The following is a 22357-nucleotide window of genomic DNA, read 5'->3' on the forward strand; positions in this document are numbered from 1 at the left end:
CAGCCAACCATCAACAGTCTGGAGATCTGTGAAACTTTCTGGTTCCCATATTTTGTGTAGCAACATCCAGAGATAGAAACATTCGGCATTTTTTGGATGCACGGTATATACTCAGCCTAGTGCACCAGTTTTCATTATTCCTGAATGATCTTCTACTGCATTTCCTTGTTTTCATCATTGAAAGACTTTTTTGTTTTGCTCTGTATATAACAGGTAGAGACGTCAACACACAGTAATGTTTTTGTGAACGGATCTGTTTGGCACAGCTGGTAAAGAGCTGTAATTTTTCTCCAGTGTCTTTTGTGAAGTAAACTCTCTATCCATTTTTCAAACATACAGCTAGATTTGCACAGTTGGCTGACATTTGTGCATGGAAAAACACGCTGCTTCATTATGTTGATGTGTCTTCCCATTTGGTACATGACAATGTCACTGTATCTTCCCATTTGATACATGAGAGTCTCGTTGTTTCCATTTTATTGTTTGCTATCTTTGGCTATTTGAAATACTGCCATATTACTGCTTTTGTTCAGATACTTACAGATATATTGATGAATTTCACAGACTTGGAGTATTCTACGTTTCTGTGCACTTGGAACATTTTGTAAAGTAGTGTGTTATACAATACTACCCACTGAATATTTATTTCCAGTTTGTCGCTGTCTCATATTCGTATTTTTGCTGTGAAGCCACCATTTTTGGGTGATCATCATCTGTATTCGGGATAGCCATCAACTCAAGTTTGCGCGTCATCCAAGTACAGTTTTGTGTGTGTGTGTGTGTGTGTGTGTGTGTGTATTTTCCATCAATTATACATGGCGCATTGGGGTTTGATGGCCAGCATGATCTGTGAATTATGTTTTCTGCTGCTGTGCCATACTATTCTGGATCTTCTTGTGCATTGGGAAATTCAGCTTGGATGATTTTATCAATATCCATGGGATGAAGTCTGTTGTGTAGCCATACGAGATCATTTTTGCCACTCGATTGTGTACACCCAGCATCTAACAGTTCCAAAGGTGTGGTATTTTGTGATGACTTCAATAAATCTCATTTGTTTTTGTCAGAAAACTTGGGCCATTATGTCGTGTCGATGTATGGAGCTTGTCCGTACCTCAGTTGTTCTTTGATTTCTAGCCACGAGTTGCATGTGAATGTTAAGAAGAGGTCAGATCATCCGTATGTCAAAGCATCTTGAATGTACCTGTGCCGGTGTCTTGAACTTCCTATGTATGATGAGGGTAAGACCACCATCATTCCAATGTCGTCAACCGTTCTGTCATCTATGACTGCGTCTCAAAATTCAATGTATCCTTCAGTCATCTATGATTGCGTCTCAAAAGTGAATGTATTCTACAGTGACTACTTTCTTCTGATTGCCTTATCTAAAGCACCCATTCTGCTTCTATTTCTGCATACATATCCACCAGGAATTGTTGGAATAAATGGCGAGTGTTGAGAATATGTTTGTATGTTTTATTGTCTCTGATCATTAAGCAGTAAGCATAGAACTCCTTGGAAGTGACTTTTTTTATTTGCTTCTATGGCTGTTTCAGGTTGGATTTGTTTGATATTAAAATGATAGTCATCCTCTCCATGCAGAACTATTAATGGATATTGGAGGTTATCATATGAGCAGTGTGTCTCTGCAATGCATTTCAGTTCTCCTCTTCATTGTAAAACTGTGTCACTTCCCCCTCCCCCCCAACCCCCACCCCCCACAATTATGATGGCAACTTCATCTATCTGAGGTGCATAAAATCAATGTTCGTGTTCTCCAGGTGGTCTTTTGTTGGCTCGAACTATAACTTTACAATCATCAGAAATCATTCATTCTAGTGCTGTTTTGTATATATGAATCAGTTGAATGTATCTATGTAAGATCCTCTGTACATCTTGGACTACTCATCTCAATCCACTGATATTTGTGCTTTGTTGATGAATTTCTATTTCTTCATTCCCAATGAAATATAATTGCAGAAATGTATCGTCTTCATTGGGCAGTTGTAGTAATGAGCCCATGTTGTGACAGATAAGTCCTTGGATTGAAAAAAACATAATCAATATCATCTCTGTTAGTGTTGACTGAAGTGACACCAAAAGAAGTCATTTGGAAGCAGGCACTGTATGCTTTTATTTTTTGAAGAAAGTGTTTTGACTCTGGAGTTTCCCCGGTCATGTAGTGTAAAAATTCCTGCGGAGGTGCTTCCAGTGGTACTAATCCAATTTTTCCATTCATGCTCTACTGAATTTTTTTGCATTGCAAAATTGGCAGATGTTATCCATTATTTCTTACTACATTAAGCTTCTGTTTGTTATATTCTTTTGTCAGCCTGTAGTGGAATGCTTCATTTGTTAGATTGTACTGTTTACTTTTCCTCATCTGCACTTCTTGTAGGATAATTTTCATGGCTGGCTTGAGTTAGCTATCTTTTATTGTAAGACTGGGTTGCCATTTCTGATTCTTCAATCCATTCATTTTGTTATTCTTCGGTTTCTCCGCTTCTCACAGTGCTCATTGTTGATCGTTGGAAACTTAGACGTGCTTCGATCTCTTCATCTCTTTCACTTTTTCGCTGTTCTTTTTTGTTTTCGTCATTTTGCTTTAGAACTGGCAAGATCTGCTCCTCTTTTACATTTGGGCAGTGTCTAAAAAATTAACCATATCTACCTATTATTAGCAAATGCACTAAGACACTTTACACACTTTATTTTCAATTAATATTCAATCACTGTATAACTTTGACTACTCACACTCACTGTTTGTTTTTATTCACTCACTGCACTACTTTTCCAGTTCCTCCCTTCGTCACTGATAAGAAACTGATGTTCAAGTCCATGATGGGTCTTGCCTCATATACCCATACCAATCGATAGCCCTACCAGTGGTGAATTCCAGAATGTACCAAAAATGCTTTGAATGGTCCACAATGTTCCAACACATTCCACAAAATTCAAGACTGTTTTGGGATGTTCTGCGATGCTCCCGAGCATTCTGGAATCTTCCTCAAAGTTGCCAACTATTCCTGGATCTTCCAGAACATATCAGGTCATGGTGGAACATTCTGGAAAGTTGTGGAATGCTCTCGAATGTTCTGAAATGTTCTAGAAATTTTTAGAGGACGAAACTTCCCAGCCCTTATATCTTCAAAAGCACACCCTCAGATAAAAATGGGAATCTTCTTCGTGGATGGAGGAGAGAAGGTACTACATCATATAACTCCCTTGATTGTACTGGGACTAGTTTCTGATTGTTAACGGTGTGCACATTGTACACTTATTTTTATTGTACTGATTAGAGTCCAGTGTGTTAATCATTATGACACTTCAGCAGGATTGTAGAAATAAAACTGATCAAAGCAAATATTATTTTAGCACTGCACAGGTAATGGTCTAAAAGAGTGAGCTACGCAGGCACACCTGACATCCTGCCCTCATAGCTTCAATTCTCCCAGCACCTCTCTCATACTACACTGAAGTGCCAAAGAAACTGGTATAGGCATGCCTAGCCAAACAGGCAGAATGTGGTGCTGCTGTTAGCAACACCTACATAAGACAATAAGTGTCAGACACAGTTGTTAGATCGATTACTGCTGCTACAATGGCAGGTTATCAAGATTTAAGTGAGTTTGAACATGGTGTTACAGTCAGCGCATGAGCAATGGGACGCAGCATCTCCGAAGTCGCGATGAAGTGGGGATTTTCCCGTACGATCATTTCATGAGTGTACCATGAATGTCAGGAATCCAGTAAAACATCAAATCTCCAATATTGCTGCAGCCGGAAAAGGATTCTGCAAGAACGGGCCAATGCTGACCTAAGAGAATCATTCAATGTGGCAAAAGAGCAACCCTCCTGCAAATTGCCACAGATTTCAATGCTGGACTATCAACAAGTGCCAGTGTGCGAACCATTCAACAAACACCATCAATATCTGCACAACACAAAGCTTCACACTTCGTCTGAGCCTGTCAACACAGACGTTGGACTGTTGATGACTGGAAACATGTTGCCTGGGCGGATGAGTCTCATTTCAAATTGAATCGAGCAGATTGATGTGTACAGGTATGGAAACAACCTCATGAGACCATGGACCCTGCACGTCAGCAGGGAACTGTTTGAGCTGTTGGAGGTTCTGTAATGGTGTGGGGTGTGTGCAGTTGGAGTGATATGGGATCACTGATATGCCTAGGTACAACCCTGACAGGTGACATGTAAGTAAGGGTACTGTCTGATCACCTGCATCCATTCATGTCCACTGTGCATTCCGACGGACTTGGGCAATTACAGCAGGACAATGTGACATCCCATACATCCAGAATTGCTACAGAGTGGCTACAGGAACACTATTCTGAGTTTAAACACTTCCGCTGGACATCAGAGTCCTCAGACATGAACATTATTGAGCTTATCTGGGATGCCTTGTAATGTGCTTTTCAGAAGAGATCTCTACACCCTCATACTCTTATGGATTTATGGACAGGAATCATGGTGTCAGCTCTCTCCAGCACTACTTCAGACGAGTCCATGCCACAACATGTTGCGGCAGTTCTGTGTGCTCGCGGGGGGCCTACATGATATTAGGCAGGTGTACCTGTTTATTTGGCTCTTCAGAGTAGCTTTGATGGTAGATCATTTGTTGTGTGCTGATAGCTCAGTTGGTAAGAAAATTGCACACAAAAGTAAGATCCAGAATTCGAGTTCCAGTCTGGCATGAAATTTTATTCTGTCAGGAGGTGTCAAATGAGAGTACACACTGTTGTAGAATGAAAGATTTATTCAGCATTTTGTTATATCTGTGCTTGGATTAAGCAAGTTACTAAGACAGAGGAATGCAATGACAGGAGAGAAAACCTGTGTACATATACGGGACTCATTATAAGGAAAGGAAATTTGTCAGAAATGGGTCAGACATGTAACAAATAATTATTGTAATGCATTATCTAGTAATTAATTGTAAAGTAAAACTTACAGTATCTCATTCTGTGGCTGACTTCCTATGACAGGGAGCATAGGAAACACAGCAAGAAATATACTCGACACACACCAGACCATTATTAGTCCTCGATTACCACTGCTTTGTCCTTTTATGTAAAGGGGCCAGCACAATATGCCCAACATTCCAAAACTTAGTACAAATCTATGAAAAAATGAGAGTACCTGACAATTAATATTAAAATGAGTTGATGTTCAACAAGTTCGTATGTATCCATACTTGAACCATATTCGAGACAGATACTTACAAGGATTTCAATGCCAATTATGTATGCAAAAACCAGAAGTATTCCGTATTTTGCATCACAGTACTGCTTGGCATGGTTAAGTACATTAACCAGAATATCAATGTCTTGAAAGACATCCCACCAAAGAATTTGTGGTAAGCAGCAGTAAACGTAGAATTGAGATGGTAAAGACTGCACTGAAAACATACAAAATCATATTATAAATAACAACAAAATAATTAGTGTGGTACATAACAATAAGTCAGTATGCTTTAATATACATGATAAAAATGCTGTTATGTAAGCTTCTCAGTTTAGCAAAATAATGGAAATCATTTCTTTCCATCTCTGGGACTGGATGTAAGATTGTTCATCATTGCCAAATAACTGATTTAAGAAGTCTCAAGTTGTCATACTGCACCTCAAGCAACTACACTTGCCACACATATGGAAGCTTTGACCCTGATAGCCACTCCATTGCATCCATTGGTATAACTCATTTTAAATCAGTTAGCAATGTAAATGCTTTTCTGGTTACTATATCAGCTTCCTCATCCCCATGCATTCCTACGTACCTAAGTGCCCATCAGAATGACACTGCTTTCTCTAATGACAATATTATGAAAATGATAGACTGATACTCACCATTTAGTGGAGTCACTGAGTCACAGACAGATGACTGTCAAACAAGTACGCTTTTGGCCATAAAGGCCTTCATTGAAATTACACACACACAGAATAGGAGTAGGGGACAGCACAATGCTGGTTGTGGGAGCATATAGGGATGAAATGGAAAGACAGCAGAGCAGCTAGATACAGTCAGGAGGTTAGATGGGGAGGGGGCTAGACGAAGTATTGGGAAAGGTGAGAAGTACAAAGACTGTGGGTGAGTTGGTGGAACAGAGAGCTGTGTAGTGCTGGAGTGGGAACAAGTAAGGGAAAAAGGTGTGTGCCGAACAATGACTAACAAAGGTTGACGCCAGAAGGCTTACAGGAACACCATCTTCGCTATACGGTGAGTAGCGATCTATCCTTTTCATAACACTGTCATTATTCCATCCCAGATTTTTCCATTGCTTTGCTTGACTTCTTCTGTAACTTTTTTAATGGAGTAGGGTGTTCTGAGACAGGAGTACTTAAATAACGAAAGGCGTAAACATAATCACTCACTGTACAGTTGAGGTACTGATCAGCCAACAGGCATACAAATAAGCCAAATACCAATGCTAGGCTTTTGGACAATGTTCTTCATATGGACTTTGGTCATCCAGTGGAACAACACTCTGCTGGCACAACATGCTCTACTTCAATGCCTACTTCACAATCTGTGCCAGTTGGATCCTAACTGCTCCCTTCCATATGATCTATTCATAGTCCCTCTTCCCTCCAAATCCACATCTCCAGTTCATCATGTGCCATATGCTACTTCCCTTGCCTGTGGCAGGATGAGCTCACCAGTGGCACATTTTTATCCTGCTGCTTCACTGCCTCTCCTTCCCAGATGTCTTCCTCCCTTTTCTTCATCCCTGCCTCCCCCTCTCCTTCTCCTTGCTCCTCTCATCCAACCTCCTTCACAGAATCGCTAACTCCAGTCGAGCTGCAATACTGGGACAATGGGAGTTCCCACCTGCGCAATTCGGGAAAGCTGGTGTTGGTGGGAAGGAGGCATATGGCACAGGCTGTGAAGCAGTCACTGAAATGAAGAATGTTTTGTTGGGTGGCTTGCTGAGCAACAGGGTGGTCCAGTTGTTTCGTGGCACTGAGTTACTAGGGAAATGCTCCTCTGTGGCTGGACAGTGAGACTTTGGGTAGTGGTGGGTGACTGGAAAAAGAAGGCAAGGGAGATTGTTTTTGTACAAGGTTGGGAGGATAATTACGGTCTGCAAAGGCCTCAGTATCTTTAAGGTGGAGGTCAACACCTAGGAAGTTGGCTTGTTGGTTTGAGGAGGACCAGGTGAAGCGAATGGGGAAGAAGGTGTTGAGCTTCTGGAGGAATGTGGATAGGGTGTTAGGGTGTCCTGACCCTCGATCCATATCACAAAGATGTCATCAATGAATCTGAACCAGGTGAGGGGTTTAGGATTCTGGTTGTTAAGGAAGGATTCCTCTAGATGCTACATGAATACATTGGAATAGGATGGTGCCATGCGGGTACCCATAGCCGTACCCTGGATTTGTTTGTAGGTAATGTCTTCAAAGGAAAAGTAATTGCGGGTGAGGATACACTTGATCGTGGCGACTAGGATGGAGGTTGTTGGTTTGGAATGCGTTGGGCATTGAGAAAGGTAACATTCAATAGCAGTAAGGCCATGGACATTAGGGATGTTGCTGTAAAGAGAGGCGGCATAAATAGTGATGAGCAGGGCATCGTGTGGTAAAGGAATAGGAAATGTGGAGAGTTGATGGAAGAAATGGTTGGTATCTTTTATGTAGGAGGGTAGGTGTTGAGTAATGTGCTGGAGGCATTGAACTACGAAAGCAGAAATTCTCTCAGTGGAAGCACAGTAACTGGCCACAATGGGGCATCCTTGGTGGTTGGGTTTATTGAGTTTAGGAAGCATGTAGAAGGTAGGAGTGCAGGGACTGGTAGGGGTGAGGAGAGATATGGACTCTGGGGAGAGGTTCTGGGATGGCCTTAAGGGTTTGAGGAGAGACTGGAGATCCTACTGGATCTCCGGAATGTGGTCACTGTGGCAAGGCTTGCAGAAGGATGTATCCCCCAAATGGCGTTACCACCAAATTACCCATCTTCAGCTGCTACACTTCTCCACAATGACCTCCATCTGTTCAGGTTCTGCCAATCTTTATCCCTCACCAAATTAGTCCTGCAAAACCATATCAATCAAGCCCAAAGCTCCTTGCTATACCTTGTCTATATTTGTAATATTCTCCTGCTATGCAATCCCTAGTTCCTGGAACCTACAACACACACTGAAACTCTTGCCCTCCAGGAACTAGAGCAACATGCACAACACTGCCTCAGAAAGGTCTATACACTGCTCACTTCCTACTCCTGCCTTGGGGCAGCACTGTTCACCACCTCTACAACAACCTCCAGATATCCTCCATGTCCTCTCAAAGCTGACAAATCCTTTCTCACAGACCCACTTCATTTACCCAACCCACCATAACTCACTTCCACCACCACCTCCACCACCACCACCACACTGAATCCAGAACTCAAACAGACCTGAAACCCAGTCATGAACCTTTCCTCCAAACACCTTAGCACCACAGAAATATCAGCCCTTTCCGTGTTCTCTTACTCATTATTTACCACTAATTGACACACCACGTTGATTTAAGGATAAATTTTTGCTGATTGGGTCTCATAAAATTATGTCAAAAGTTTGTATGCCACATTCATGTAAGGGTGGCCACAGCTATCTCCCTTTTAACTTTACCTTAAGATATAAGTAGGCTGAATTGTCATGGGGCACTCACTGTTTGTTTCATAGCCTGAGGGAGCTTAATGTTGCTGTACAATATGAGGTTAGCAGTTAATTTCTACAGCAATGGACGTCACACATGATGCTGCCAATAGCTGCCAAGCCCCTCCCTTACAAATGCCATCCTGGAGCAGCGACCTCCCCCTTTCCAGGCAGTGTTAAGTGAGTTACAGTTAATATTCATCATTAAATGTGCATTCATGAGCACAGTGTGCTGCGCACGACAATACTTGATAAATGTTAGGCCCATATGCTGCTTTTTTCCCTTTCTCTAAATTTGTAATCATATAAACTGCGTATGATAGCATTGTGATGTGTTAGTTCTACCCACATTGGTATTTAAACTGTGTAGTGTAGTGAGTTCAATATTCTGTGTTTCTGGTATGTTTATACTGCTTTGGGCAGTTAGGTAGATATTTTTTTTCTCTCTCATCATTTTCTTTTATCTGTGTTCTGACTACATTTGGTAACGTTGTGTTATCGTTGAGTGCATTTCATTTTGTCTACATTATTTTGCTTTTATGAGCTATATTACTTCCTATTTGTAATTATTTTTTCTGTACATGTTTCTTATGTTCTCTTGTTTGATTACGTGTTTGTACTTTGGCTGCACTGTAGGTTAAGGTATAGATAAATAGAAAGATAGATTGATATGCAGTGATTACATGCCCTGCAGACCACTTGCTGCTTCCACAAACTGCCTCCATTCCTTCCTGTTTTGTGCCAGGTTCCTCCAGGTGTCTTCAATTCCCAGGGCTGCTAGGTCCTTCGCCAGGTCGTCCATTCAGCGCTGACTTGGGGCGTTTGGTTTTTGGTTTCCCCACTAGTGCTATCTTCACCTGTCTTCCATCTGGCATACGGGCTACATGGTCCACCCATTGTATTCTTTTGCTCTTTATCTTCTGTAGGATATTTGGTTGTCGCATCAGAAGGTAGACTTACTCGTTTTTCCTCCTCCTCTATTCTCCGTTACCTAAAACTGGTCCCCATATCTTCTTCATTACTCTTCTTTCAAATATTAATAGCTTTTCCCTTTCTTGCTTAGTCATGCTCCATGTTTCTGAACCGTACACTGCTGCTGGGCATATCACTGTGTTGTAGATTTTCATCCTAATGTTCACTGAGATCGATTTACAGCCGAGCATCTCTCTGAGAGAATGCATGCATTTCCTTCCCACTGCTATTCTTTCCTTGATGTCCATTTTTATGTTGTTGTCCGTGGTAAACCGAGATCCCAAGTATTTGAACTGGTGTACTCTCTTGAACCTCTTGCCATCTGTCTCAAGAAATTCTTCGTGCTCTTGTCTTCTTCCTAATTGCATGAACTCTGTTTTCTCTCGATTCACTTTTAGCCCTACCTTCTGTGCATAATTGTCCATTTTCTGGTACATTTCTTTCAACTCGTGCTTTGATTCACTTAGTAGTACTATGTCATCTGCATATGCGAGACAATTGAATTTACTGTCCATCTCTACTCCAGTACACTCCTGTGCCTACACTCTTTTATTACTTTCTCTAAGATGACATTGAACGGAACACATGAGAGAGCATCGCCTTGTATGAGGCCAGTCTCAGTCTCGAATGTTTCTGATGTGGCTCCTCGGAAACGTACTGTTGCCTTTGACCCTTCCATACAAGCTTGCACCATTCTCACTAGCTTCTCAGGGATTCTGAAGTCACGCATTGCATTGTATAAGCTATTCCTGCGGTTGCTGTCATATGCAAGTTGAAAATTGACGAACAGGCTGTAGATATCTTTATCATATTCCCAGTGTTTTTCAAACAATTGTCTTAGTGTGAAAATGTGATCTACTGTCAACTGGTCTGGTCGAAAGCCAGCTTGGTACTCCTGTATGTTGTTCTCTATGAATGGTTGCAATTTTCTGAGGATAATGATGGACAGCACCTTATACGTTACATTCAACAAGCTGATTCTTCTGTAGTTACCACATTACATTTTGCTTCCCTTATTGTATATTGGGCATATTATAGCCAATTTTCATTCTTCTGGCAGTGTCTCCTTCTCCCATATCAAATGGATCAGTTTATATATCTCTAAGTGTAAGCTCTCACCTCCCTCCTTAATTAATTCTGATGTTATTCTGTCCTCTCCTGGGGCTTTGTTGTTTCTGAGTCCTTCAACTGCAATCTTCATTTCTTCTTCACTAGCTTCCCATTGTTCTCCATCTTTCCTTTCCTCTGTAGTGTTTGCAGGTAATATCTCGTCTTGGTCTGGGCAATTCAACAGTTCTGAGAAGTATTCTTTCCATCTTTGTACAATTCTTTCCTTGTCATTTATCAAGTTGCCGTTCTTATCTCTAATGAAAAAAGTGGGGCTCTGAAATCCATATTTCCAATTTTTTATGTATTGGAAGAATTGCCTTGAGTTCTTGTTTCGGCTCTCTGCCTCAACTTGTTCTAGCAAAATGGTTACACATATTCCCTTTTCTGCTCTTAGGATTTGCTTTGTCTCCCTTCTGATGTTGACAAAATGTTCCCTTTTCTGCTCATTATCGCTGTCAGCTAGCCACTTCTCCCTCATCTTCCTTCTCTTTTCTGTAGCCTTCTTCATTATCTTCTTTCTTCCCAATATATCCTCCGCTACACTTAGTACCGTGGAATTTATTTCTTTCCACATTTCCTCCATGTTCTCTCTTGGTTCTAGGGTCTCTAGGACCTCAATATGGTTTTTGATTTCTATAGAATATTGTTCTTTAACAGCACTTTCTCGTAGTTTCTCAACATTCAAAGCAGGTTTTAGTGTCCCCTTCTTCTTATGCATGTAGGTGAACATGAGTTTAAGCCTGCACACAATGAGGCAGTGGTCTGATGCACAGTCGGCTCCTCTATATGACCTCACGGCCACGACTCTCTGGCTATAGCACTGGTCCACCAAGATGTGATCTATTCTGGTTGGTGGCTCTTCCATCCGGTGAACACCATGTTCCCTTATGTATTCTCTTGTGTTCAAAGTAAGTCGAACTTACTCTCAGGTTCTTTGAGGTAGGTTAAGGTATAACAATGTATATTTCTTCCCTTTATCTTTCTTTTATCTTTCTTCTGATGGACCCCCCCCCCCCCCCCATTAGTGCTTATTTTCGTAAATTCCATTAGAATTTAGAAACAATTTTCGTGCCGAAATTTAAGCAATTATCGAGTAGTGATGATATCAATTATGATGACAGCACTATGGTCACTTCTTTTTTTTTCCCGCCATAATGAGCAAGGGAGTCACATGGAGGTGTTTAACTGTGTGCTTGGTGTGAAGATGATAAGGAATCAAGCTAAGAGGACAAGTAAATTTTGTGACTATAACAGTGTTTGATGCTGTGCAATCATTTGTGTACCTCATTACACGTAATCCACAGTTCGCCAAGTCAAAAACCACAAGAGCAATTGCGAGAACATGATTAGGTGCATGCAAGCATTTCATCCACGCTGGTAAATGAAACTTGGATTACCTATATTGCCACGAATGCCGCATCTGGATTGCAGTGTGGGGTGATGTATTGTGGTGTAGTGTTCGTGTATGTATCAGTGTATCAACATATTTGTTACTTTGTGAAGCATGTAACAGTGCAGCACTGTGTAGTGCAAGTGTTAAAAAAAATACATCAATGGATTATACTAGGCTGAAACTTAAATTTTGGTAATTGGCACTCCTTTATTCCTCTTGTTGGTTATCATTTATTACAGCAATACTCAGGCTGCTGCTCCTAGACTACAAGGGAAGAACAAATGACAATTGGATTTACAAGGTGAGTGGGTAGGAATAAGCCAACGCAGACTGTACTATAATCCCCCCCCCTTCGGCTTTCGCTTACAGGCCTCACCTTTTGCTCCACTTCCAAATTGAGTCATGCAGGACTTGTTAAAGAATATTCTTGAATGGCGAACAAAAAATGGTTCAAATGGCTCTGAGAACTATGGGACTTAACTGCTGAGGTCATCAGTCCCCTTGAGCGTAGAACTACTTAAACCTAACTAACCTAAGGACATCACACACATCCATGCCCGAGGCAGGATTCGAACCTGTGACCATAGTGGTTGCGCGGTTCCAGACTATAGTGCCTAGAACCGCTCGGCCACACTGGCCAGCGAATGGTGAACAAAAGTGGACAAGATGTAGAGAATAAGGAGGAACTCAAGAAAATGTGGAAGGAGTATTTTGAAGAACTCCTGAGCCCGAATGGAGATGTGAATGAGGAGGAACAAGCTGTGGAGAAAAAAGAGGAGGAACAGCAAATAGAAAAAGACCTAACATGGAGGGAAGTGGAAGAGGCATTGGGCAAGATGAAGGGAGGGAAATCACCAGTTCTGGATGTAGTGATGGTGAGAGCAGCAGGAGAGGTGGGAATACAATGGTTATATCGAGTAATGAAAAATGTGTGGAGACAGAAGATGATCCCAGAAGACTGGAAGAAGGGAATAATTGTCCCGATCTTTATGAAGGGAAATAGAAAAGAGTGTAAGAACTATTGGGGGATAACACTGATGAGTCAGTGTGCAAAGATTTTTGAGAAAATTTTGGAAGCACGAATTCGGGCAAAATTAGAAGGAAGAATGTGAGAAGAGCAACATGACTTCAGAACAGGAAGGTCCACAGTGGATCTAATTTTTGGTGTTTGACAACTGCAGGAATAGTGATGGATCCTATAATGAGTACAGTAGCACAAGTAACGTGAAAGGAAGATGAAAGCTATGGGGTTTGCAGATGATCTAATGATTTGGAGGAATAAGGAGGAGGAAGTACAAGAGCAGTTGGACGTACGGGAATGAACAGTACAAGAATATGGGATGAAATTTAGTATAAGTAAGAGTGAGATGATTATCACAACAAGAAAGAAGGAGAGAGGAACAACTGGAATAACAATTGGTGGGGAATGTTTGAGGAGAGTGGAGAGTTTCAGGTACCTAGGAAGCCTGATACAGGAAGATGGAAAAGATGACAGAAATAAATGAGTGGGGGAGAAAATCAAAAGCATTTTGGAAGAGTGTCAGAAGCCTGATATGGAGCAAGGATGTACCCCAAATCAGTAAAAAGGTTATATACAGGTCATACTATGTCCCAATAATAACATATGTATCAGAAACCAGGGTTATGAAAAGAAGAGAGAAAAGCAAAGTACTATCTAGTAAAATGAAATTCTTGAGAAACAGTATTGGACTGACAAAGATAGACAGGTTAAGAAATGAGAGGATCAAAGAGTTAATGAAGGTGGAACCATTACAGGAGGAGATAGAGAAACCAAAGGCTGCAATGGTATGGACACATTAAGAGAATGGAGGAGAAAAGGATACCCTGGAGTATACATGACATGAAACTGAAAGGAAAGAGACCAAGAGGAAGCCTGAGAGACAGATGGCTGAAAGGAGTAGAGGAATGTGTCCAGAAGAAAGGAGAAGACTGGACCAAGGCGAAGACAGAGAGATGGTAGCAAGCCAGATGACGATGGAGAGGCCTATTTTCCATACAGACCTGGCCAGAGGCTGGAAACTGTTCAAGAAGAAGAAGAAGAAGAAGAAGAAGATGATGATGATGATGATGATGAGGACTTGTTAAAGACCTGCTCTCCTTCTCCCGATCCCTACAGTGGAAAAACTTTTTTTGCCATGAACTGTAGCAATCAGACTCAACCAAAGACCAATGTTGAACCCTGCCTGACTCAGTTCACTCCTCCATCCAGCCATAATCCACCCCCAGTGCTCCCAAATCACCCCCTGTTAACTTCCCAGGATTTCTTAACCTTAAACCTTGCCTTACCATCATTCTCCAAATCCCTCAACATGCAAGCTAATCTTACATCCACAGAAAGAACCGCAGTCCACTGCCTAAACACTGATCCTGACCTTATAATCCTACCTGCGGACAAAGGCTCTATTAGTGTTGTTTTGAACTGCAAGGATTACCTCCCAGAAGGACTTCACCAGTTGTCAGATACATTCACCTACAAACCTTGCCACAATGACCCCATTCCAGAAATCCAGCAGGATCTCTAGTCTCTTCTCAAATCCTTAGGCCCATCCCGGAACCCCTGGCCGCAGTCCAAATCTCTAGTCACTCCTACCAATCCCTGCTTTCCTTCCTTCTACAAGCTTCCTGAACTCCATAAACCCAACCATCCAGGAAGTCCCATTCTGGCCGGTTACTGACAGCTTGTTACTTGTCATGCCCACATAGAAAGCAGCACAATGGTTGCTGCTTAGCTTGTAAAACACGACTCGTTTCACAGGTAGCTCTGTGTCTCATGCGACAGATGATGCTTGTGACCAGACCGGAGTCGGTGGTGGTGGGAGGATGTATGGGACAGATCTTGCATCTATGTCTATTACAGGGATATGAGCCATGAGATAAGGGCTGGGAGCAGTGGCTGTGTAGAGATGGACAAGCATATTGTGTAAGTTCACTGGACAACAGAATACAATGGTGTGATGGGTGGGAAGGATAGTGGGCAGGACATTTCTCATTTCCGTGGTAGTCGTTGTTCTCGTAGACTGACACCTTCAGCTTTCATCCTATTACGCGGAACCTACCCTCCCATATGCATAATGCCTATGGCCTTACCACAGTTGACTGCTACCTTTACCAATGCCCGATAGATTTCAAACCAACAACCACCTTCCTACTCACCACGACCAACTAGATCCTCTCCCACAATTACTTCTCTTTTGAAGGCATTACCTACAAACAATAAAACAATAAGGGGTATGACTATGGGCACCTGCATGGCACCATCCTATGCCAATGTATTCATGGGCCATCTAGAGGGATCCTTCCTAAACAGCCAGAATCCTAAACCACCCACCTGGTTCAGAGTCACTGATGACATCATTGCGATCTATATCGATGGTGAGGATACCCTATCCACATTCCTCCGGAATCTCAACACCTTCTCCCCCATTTGCTTCACCTGACCCAACTCAACCCAACAAGCCACCATCCTAGATATTGACCCCCACCTCAAAGATGGCTACATGAGTACCTCTGTCTATATCAAACCTGCCACCCGTTCCACACCCAGAAATCCCTTCTATACAACCTCGCCACCCGTGGCCCTCGCATCTGCAGTAACGAGTAGTCCCTTTCGAAATATACCGAATGTCTCACTCAGGCCTTTACAGCCCATAATTATTCTCCCAACCTTGTACAAAAACAAATGTCCCATGCTGTATCATTCCAGTCAGCCACCACTTCCCAAAGCCTCACAATCTGGTCACAAAGGAGCATTTCCCTAATAACTCAGTACCGCCCAGGACTGGAGCAACTGAATTACATTCTCCTCCAGAGATTCGACTACCTCTCATCGTGCTCTGAAATGAGAAATGTCCTGCCCACTATCCTTCCCACCCCTACTACCATGGTATTCCGCCGTCCACTGAACCTACACAATATATTCTTCCATCCTTACACAACCCCTGCTCCTAATCCCTTACCTCATGGCTCATATTCCTGTAATAGACCTAGTGCAAGACCTGTCCAATACATCCTCCCACCACCACCTACTCCAGTCCAGTCACAAGCATCATCTATCACATCAGAAGCAGAGCTACCTGGTGCAGCTGGGAGATTAGATGGAGGGTTGGGGAGAAGGGAGTTGTGTGTGTGTGTTTTTTGTTTGTCTGCCGTCTGTTTTTGACAGAGGCCTTGTTGGCCGAAAGCTTATTTTCTGATAGTCTGTTTCTTGTGCCTACCTGTGACTCAGTATCTCTGCTATGTGGTGAGTAGCAACTACACTTTTTACAACCATACTCTGTGTGTTACCAACCACTAACTTCGCAAAACTGTTGCCTGCAGGACTTTTCTCCCCTGTCATATTATTTAGGCATTTAAAAAGCTTTAATGCACTGAAAGTCTTTGATATAAGGTTTTTCAAGTGTGGTTAAGTGCGGCAACTGTGTGAACTTGAAGAGCAGTGCCTGAACAGAACTACAGTCAGATAAATTGTTAATGAGGAGAAATGTACTTAAAGCAAACATTTTTTGCAATGAAACTTCCTGGCAGATTAAAACTGTGTGCCCGACCGAGACTCGAACTCGGGACCTTTGCCTTTCATATCAGCGCACACTCCGCTGCAGAGTGAAAATCTCATTCTGGATTTTTTGCAATAATAAGTTAATTGAAACTGGCGTCACATCATAGCCAAGCTGGAGGGAATACTGCAGACTGAAAGGCATCCCCAAATGCTGTGCAACTGACAGTGCTCTTTATGGTGCATGTTATAATATTTACTGCAATAGTGAAAAGAGTTCACTCAATATAATTCCCTGTGAAATGTAATTTTTCTGAACATAACGTCTGAGAGATAACTTACAATGTATCAGGAGAAACATTCAAGCAGGAAAGGTAGAAATACTGGCAGTTTCCAATGCTAACTGTAGCTGTGAAGCTGCCTCAGAATTTTATGCTTCAAGGCAGTGGCACAAGTTCTCTCCATGTTGGAAAAAATTAATATGAGGTGCTGTTCATGCAGAAAGCTTAGAGTATGATCATGTCCAACTAGATAAGATGGCTGAGAGTAGAGGAGAACCTCACCTAACTCGCCTGGTTTCAAGGACTTATATCAGATGGCTGCTCAACATTCAGTCAAATGTTTACTCCACAAGCTCATCAATGCAACACACTAGGACCTACTCTTAGCTGGAGAGATCTGTACTAGTTTTAGGACAGGAATGAGTATAGTCTATTTGCATAAGTAGGAAAGTTCTGGTAGAATGTAAATACTTTACAAGTAAAGGAGACCACTCACCACTCATGCCTAGCTCTCTAAGCTGCAAGCCTCCACAATCCCTCTTCCTCCCTAATGCCTCCCCACCCCCCTCCTCCTCCAACACCCCCTCACGTCAACCTAGTCCACATGCCAAACTGCAGCACTGGCATTGTGTGCCCACCCGGTGCCATATAGGGGCGTAGCCGTGTGTGTGTGTGTGTGTGTGTGTGTGTGTGTGTGTGTGTGTGTGTGTACACCTAAAGTATTTATTATCTGCAACAATTCTAGTTGTTCCTCCTTAGAACAAATTTTCTTAAAAAGCTACAGAAGAAACTATTCAGAAATTACATGTAAATGTTGAAAACAACACTGTACTGAAAGTTATCTGGCACTGGAGCTGCGTTGTAAGCCACTGGCAAGCTAAATTGTAACTCCTGAATACGGAAGGCGTAATTGTATGGTTCTTGATTGTTGTAACTAAAATCCAACATCTCCCTTCCTTACTCTCATTATCACTCTGAAATATGGGCTCCTGTACATCTTCAGATGCTATTTCATGAAAGTAAATCAACATTTCCCATGCTACATCCACAGGGGATGTCAGTAGAGTTCCTGCATTCAACAGAGCAAGAACTGGCATTGATATGCCACTGGCAGACGTACTTACATGCTGTGATAGTTGATCTGGAGTGATTATTTCAGTTCAAGAACTGTTGTTGTAACCTCAGTCTTTTCACTAACTACTCTTGGTAGTGTTTATTGTGTGGCATAAATGATTCCAAGATTTACCTTTGCCAATTGATATTTAAGCCTTTGAAATTATTCCTATCTTGTACCTGACAACATAGTCCTTGTACTGCCATGGGACAAAACTGCCTTCAAAACTAAAGACAGGATGATTTTGGCATAAACATTTTTTTTTTTAGACTTTGGCAGATCACACCGTTAAAGCTATACTCCTTGTACTGGGGTTATTAAACTCTTTCATTTATTTATTGATGTTTGGTGTAAACACCACACAACCTCTCCGTGTTTTGTAAGGGGTTCATCTGATGATTAAAACAATTTTTGCCAAGTTGCATCATGGTTTGCAACCACATTAAACTTAAGTTTTCCCTATGTATACCTGGGTTAAATTAGTTTAGAGATTGGAGGGAGGTGTGAACAATAGGACCATGCCTAGTAAAACACTGTCATGTTCAAACTAAACTCTAGTTGATGAAAACTTTCCTTGATGTAAGTACATATTGAGAACATTTACCATCATGGTAAGAGACAACGGATATCTCTTATTAATTAAAAAATGCAAAATGTGGATACTCAACAACGTATTATTACAGTATTAATTAATAAAATGATATACGATAGTACAAATAAATTAAATTGTTTTGAAGTAATATCATAAAATTATCTTTTTGTGATATGCTGGCCTCTACAAGGTAAATATTAATCAATATATACCAACCATCAAAAAGTTCTGAGACTGATTTTATTCCTCACATATAATGGATGTTTAGTGTGGTAACTATGTTGACAACTTGAACTAACGACTGTAAGCAACATATGTGCATTTGGCCAGTCAGTTGTGAGCAGGCGCTTTTAAGCAGTGGACAAGCAGCCATAGTTTGTCAAAATTGTTGAGTGTCAAATTGCAATGGAAGAACATCCCTAAATCAAGTGTTCAAGACATTCTCCAGAATGACCTGAAGAAGAGAAAAGCATGTGCAAAGTTTGTCCTGTGCAGGCTGGTTCCAGAACAAAAACAATGAAGCATAAACTCTTCCTGTGAGTTGACTGAAATGCAAAACATGGATAATTCTTTTATGGAAAAAATAGTCACTGGTGATGAGACTTGGTGTTATCAATACAAATATAAAATGATGAAGTGCAGAGATTCACATGAAGTGTCTATGATTTGATTGACATTCAAGTCAAAATCACGAGTGAGTTGAACTACAACCCAAAGGAGTTTCTGACAGTTTCACATGGCTGTATGAATATTACATGCATTTTACTCAAGTGGGGGGAGATTATGTATGACACCTGAAACATGAAAACCACCAACTTAACTTTTCTCTATTTTTTATTAATCCAGTCTCAAAACTTTTTGGACTGACAGGGTATAAATATGCCAATATTGCCTGACAGGCACTATATGTTATGGCACAGAAAATATCTGTGGGAACAGATACTCAATTGTATAAGCACATAACAGTCTCTTAAAAAGTTCATGATGATTCTGCAAGTTGTTGCATTTTCTGAAATGATGATAGTGATGACATTAATGGGTAACTGTTTCAATTTGTTTAATCTCTCAAACAAAGCTACTTGCTGATTGCAATGTTACTCACACAAAAAGAATATAGGATTTGATCTTCTAATGATGTGTGTTTTTTTTTAAAATTTGGGGAGTCTTTCATTCCTATTATATAGAGGTAACTGGGATATTTCTGTTATGGAAGCTTATATTTATAATGTGATGTTGGGTGCCTTCTACTGCAGTAATGGATGTTGTCAGCAGATATACCACAGCATTCTGTTCACCCTGCTGAGAATCCAACTAGGCAGCTCCCTTTCACGACTGCGGGGTTCACTACATGGGTCCGTTGTCTCCATTTCGCTCTATCACGGGCTGCATCTGGGTGGATGTTCACCAATTTAAGGTCTTTATGAATCGTATCAGCCCAACATTTCTTAGGTCGTCCCTTGGGTCTAATGTCGACAACTTCAAGTATGTAACCCGCCTTGGCAATAGAGTCATCATTGGCCCGTAAAACATGCCCAAACCATCGACGACAACTCTCACACATTTGTCTTGGATCGGTACACCAAACTGTTTCCTAATGCAGTCATTAGAAAAGTGATCTAACTTTGTGAGGCCTGCTGTCCACCTTAGCATCTTTGTTTCCATTATACTTAGGCAGCGTTCTGTCTCAACTGTAGTCGGCCAGCACTCGCAATCATACAAGGCAACTGGTTGGACAATAGTGTGATAGATTTTTGATTTTAAATTATCTTTCATCCTGCGGTCGCAAGTGACTCTGGTTGTTGTTCGCCACTTCATCCACGCTGCCTGAGTTCTGGTGTTGACCTCTTCGGTGAGTCGGCTGTCAATGGTGGTCGTGGAACCAAGATACTTAAACTTGCTCACATGAGTCAGATCTTCACCATTAATCATGATGGTTCCCATTTCATGTCTGTCTGATGTCATGTACTTGGTTTTCTTCAAATTAAGGCACAAACCGTGTTGCGCCAACCAGTCACTCCATTCTTGAGTTAAGCTCTGCAGATCAAGCTTGTATTCTGCTGCCAGCATCATGGTGTCAGCATAAAGTAGGCTCCATGATAATGGCAGGTGCAGGTCAGCTGTCATGGTGTCCATTACAAGAATGAGCAGAAATTGTGATAATGCAGAACCTTGATGGACACCGACTGTGACGGGGAAGTCCTTGGATAGTCCTGAGGCTGTACAGACATAACTTCTTGGCTGTGCATAAAGTAACTGCACCTAGTTAATAAGCTGCTCTGGCACATCATGCTGTCAAAGTACTAGCCAGATGAGACTATGTGGCACCCGATCAAAGGCCTTTTCGAGATCCAGGAATACTAGATGCAGCAGCTTGGCTTTCTCATGATGTTTCTCGACTAAGAGTATTGCAGCATGAATCGCATCAGTTGTGCCGCAGTTCTTCACAAATCCAGCTTGGTTTCTGGAAATCTGTGTGATCTCATGGATCCTTTGGTCCGGAACACACTCAAAGATTTTCATGGCATGGCAGAGAAGTCGAATTGGATGGTAGCTGGTGCGCTCAGCGGGATTTCCCTTCTTTTTAAAGATAGGCACAGTGATGCTCTGCTACTAATCAGTTGGTGTTTGTCCCTCATCAATGATCTAGTTGAAGAGTTCCGTTAACCATTCGGCTGCCTTCCAATGATGGGAACACCATAACTCTGCTGGAAGGTCATCTGGGCCGGTGGCTTTCCCAGGCTTCATTTTCCTCAAAGCAGTCTTGACCTCTTCAACTGCAATTTCTCTTATGGGCCCTTCAACAGCATGGCCGGTGGGTATTGGTGGTTGGGGGAACTCTTCTGTTAAGATCTTCTTGAAGTAGCTGTGCCATCATTCTCTTGCCTTCTTCTAGTCAACTAATGGATTACCGGCCTCATTACTGACTCCGTAGAACCGATGAACATCTTGTGAATTGCGATGTCTTGCTTTAGCGAGTCAATATAAATCCCGCTCTCCTTCATGTGTGTCAAGTTTTGCATAGAGATCAGCATAACGTGAGGATTTGGTTGCTGCTATAGCCTGTTTTGCATATCTTCGGGCTGTTCTGTATGCATTCCATCAGGCCGGTGGTTTATCAGCAAGAAACTCATGATACAATTGTTTCTTTGTGCGTACCATGTCTTTGATGGTGTCATTCCAAAGCCAAGTATCTGTATCTATCCTCAGTTGTCCTGGTTTTGCTGTCCCAAGAATTGCATGTGCAGCTTCATGAGCAGACACTTTCAGTTTCTCCCAGCTTTTTTCAATTGTGGTAATTGGTGGCAAAGTAATTCGGGCTATGATGTCGGCTTCCTTATCCTTGAATTTCCACCATTTGATTCTCACAGGTCCTGTGCGATCTATGTGCTTGTTTGTTGGCAACTTGATTTGTAGCTTACAGATGAATGGACAGTGTTGCGTCGTGACTGTTTCATACGGGATGACCTTTGCATCAAACACATCTTTGAGATCACGGTATCTCATGAGGATGCAGTCGATCTGCGCGGTGTTAGTACTGCTGTAATACGTGATTCGATGTTGGGGTGAAGGGTACACAGTAACCAAAATAATTCTGTAAGGGGTGGGGGGTGGGGGGTACAACGTAACTCAAAATTTTCTAGTTTTAAGTTTTATTTCCAGGGTAATATTGCCATGATAAATAATGCCCTTTTTGTCGTCTCTCTCACTGCTACTCTGTAATGCACTAAA

At 41.8% G+C, this 22357-nt stretch overlaps 1 protein-coding gene across 2 annotated transcripts in view; it reads right to left on the reverse strand.

Annotated features, from left to right (window-relative positions):
- The window catches only part of LOC126262245 (GPI ethanolamine phosphate transferase 1), a 274209-nt gene that overhangs the window by 69376 nt on the left and 182476 nt on the right, over nucleotides 1-22357 (reverse strand). For both annotated transcript variants that reach the window (XM_049958725.1, XM_049958726.1), the window contains 2 exons: nucleotides 5244-5419; nucleotides 4973-5160 (listed from right to left, as the gene is read on the reverse strand). In XM_049958725.1, the coding sequence (XP_049814682.1) occupies nucleotides 4973-5160; nucleotides 5244-5419 (364 nt within the window). The remainder of the gene's footprint in view (nucleotides 1-4972; nucleotides 5161-5243; nucleotides 5420-22357) is intronic.

This window comes from Schistocerca nitens, chromosome 6 (assembly GCF_023898315.1).
Source record: "Schistocerca nitens isolate TAMUIC-IGC-003100 chromosome 6, iqSchNite1.1, whole genome shotgun sequence".
Lineage (NCBI taxonomy): Eukaryota > Metazoa > Arthropoda > Insecta > Orthoptera > Acrididae > Schistocerca > Schistocerca nitens.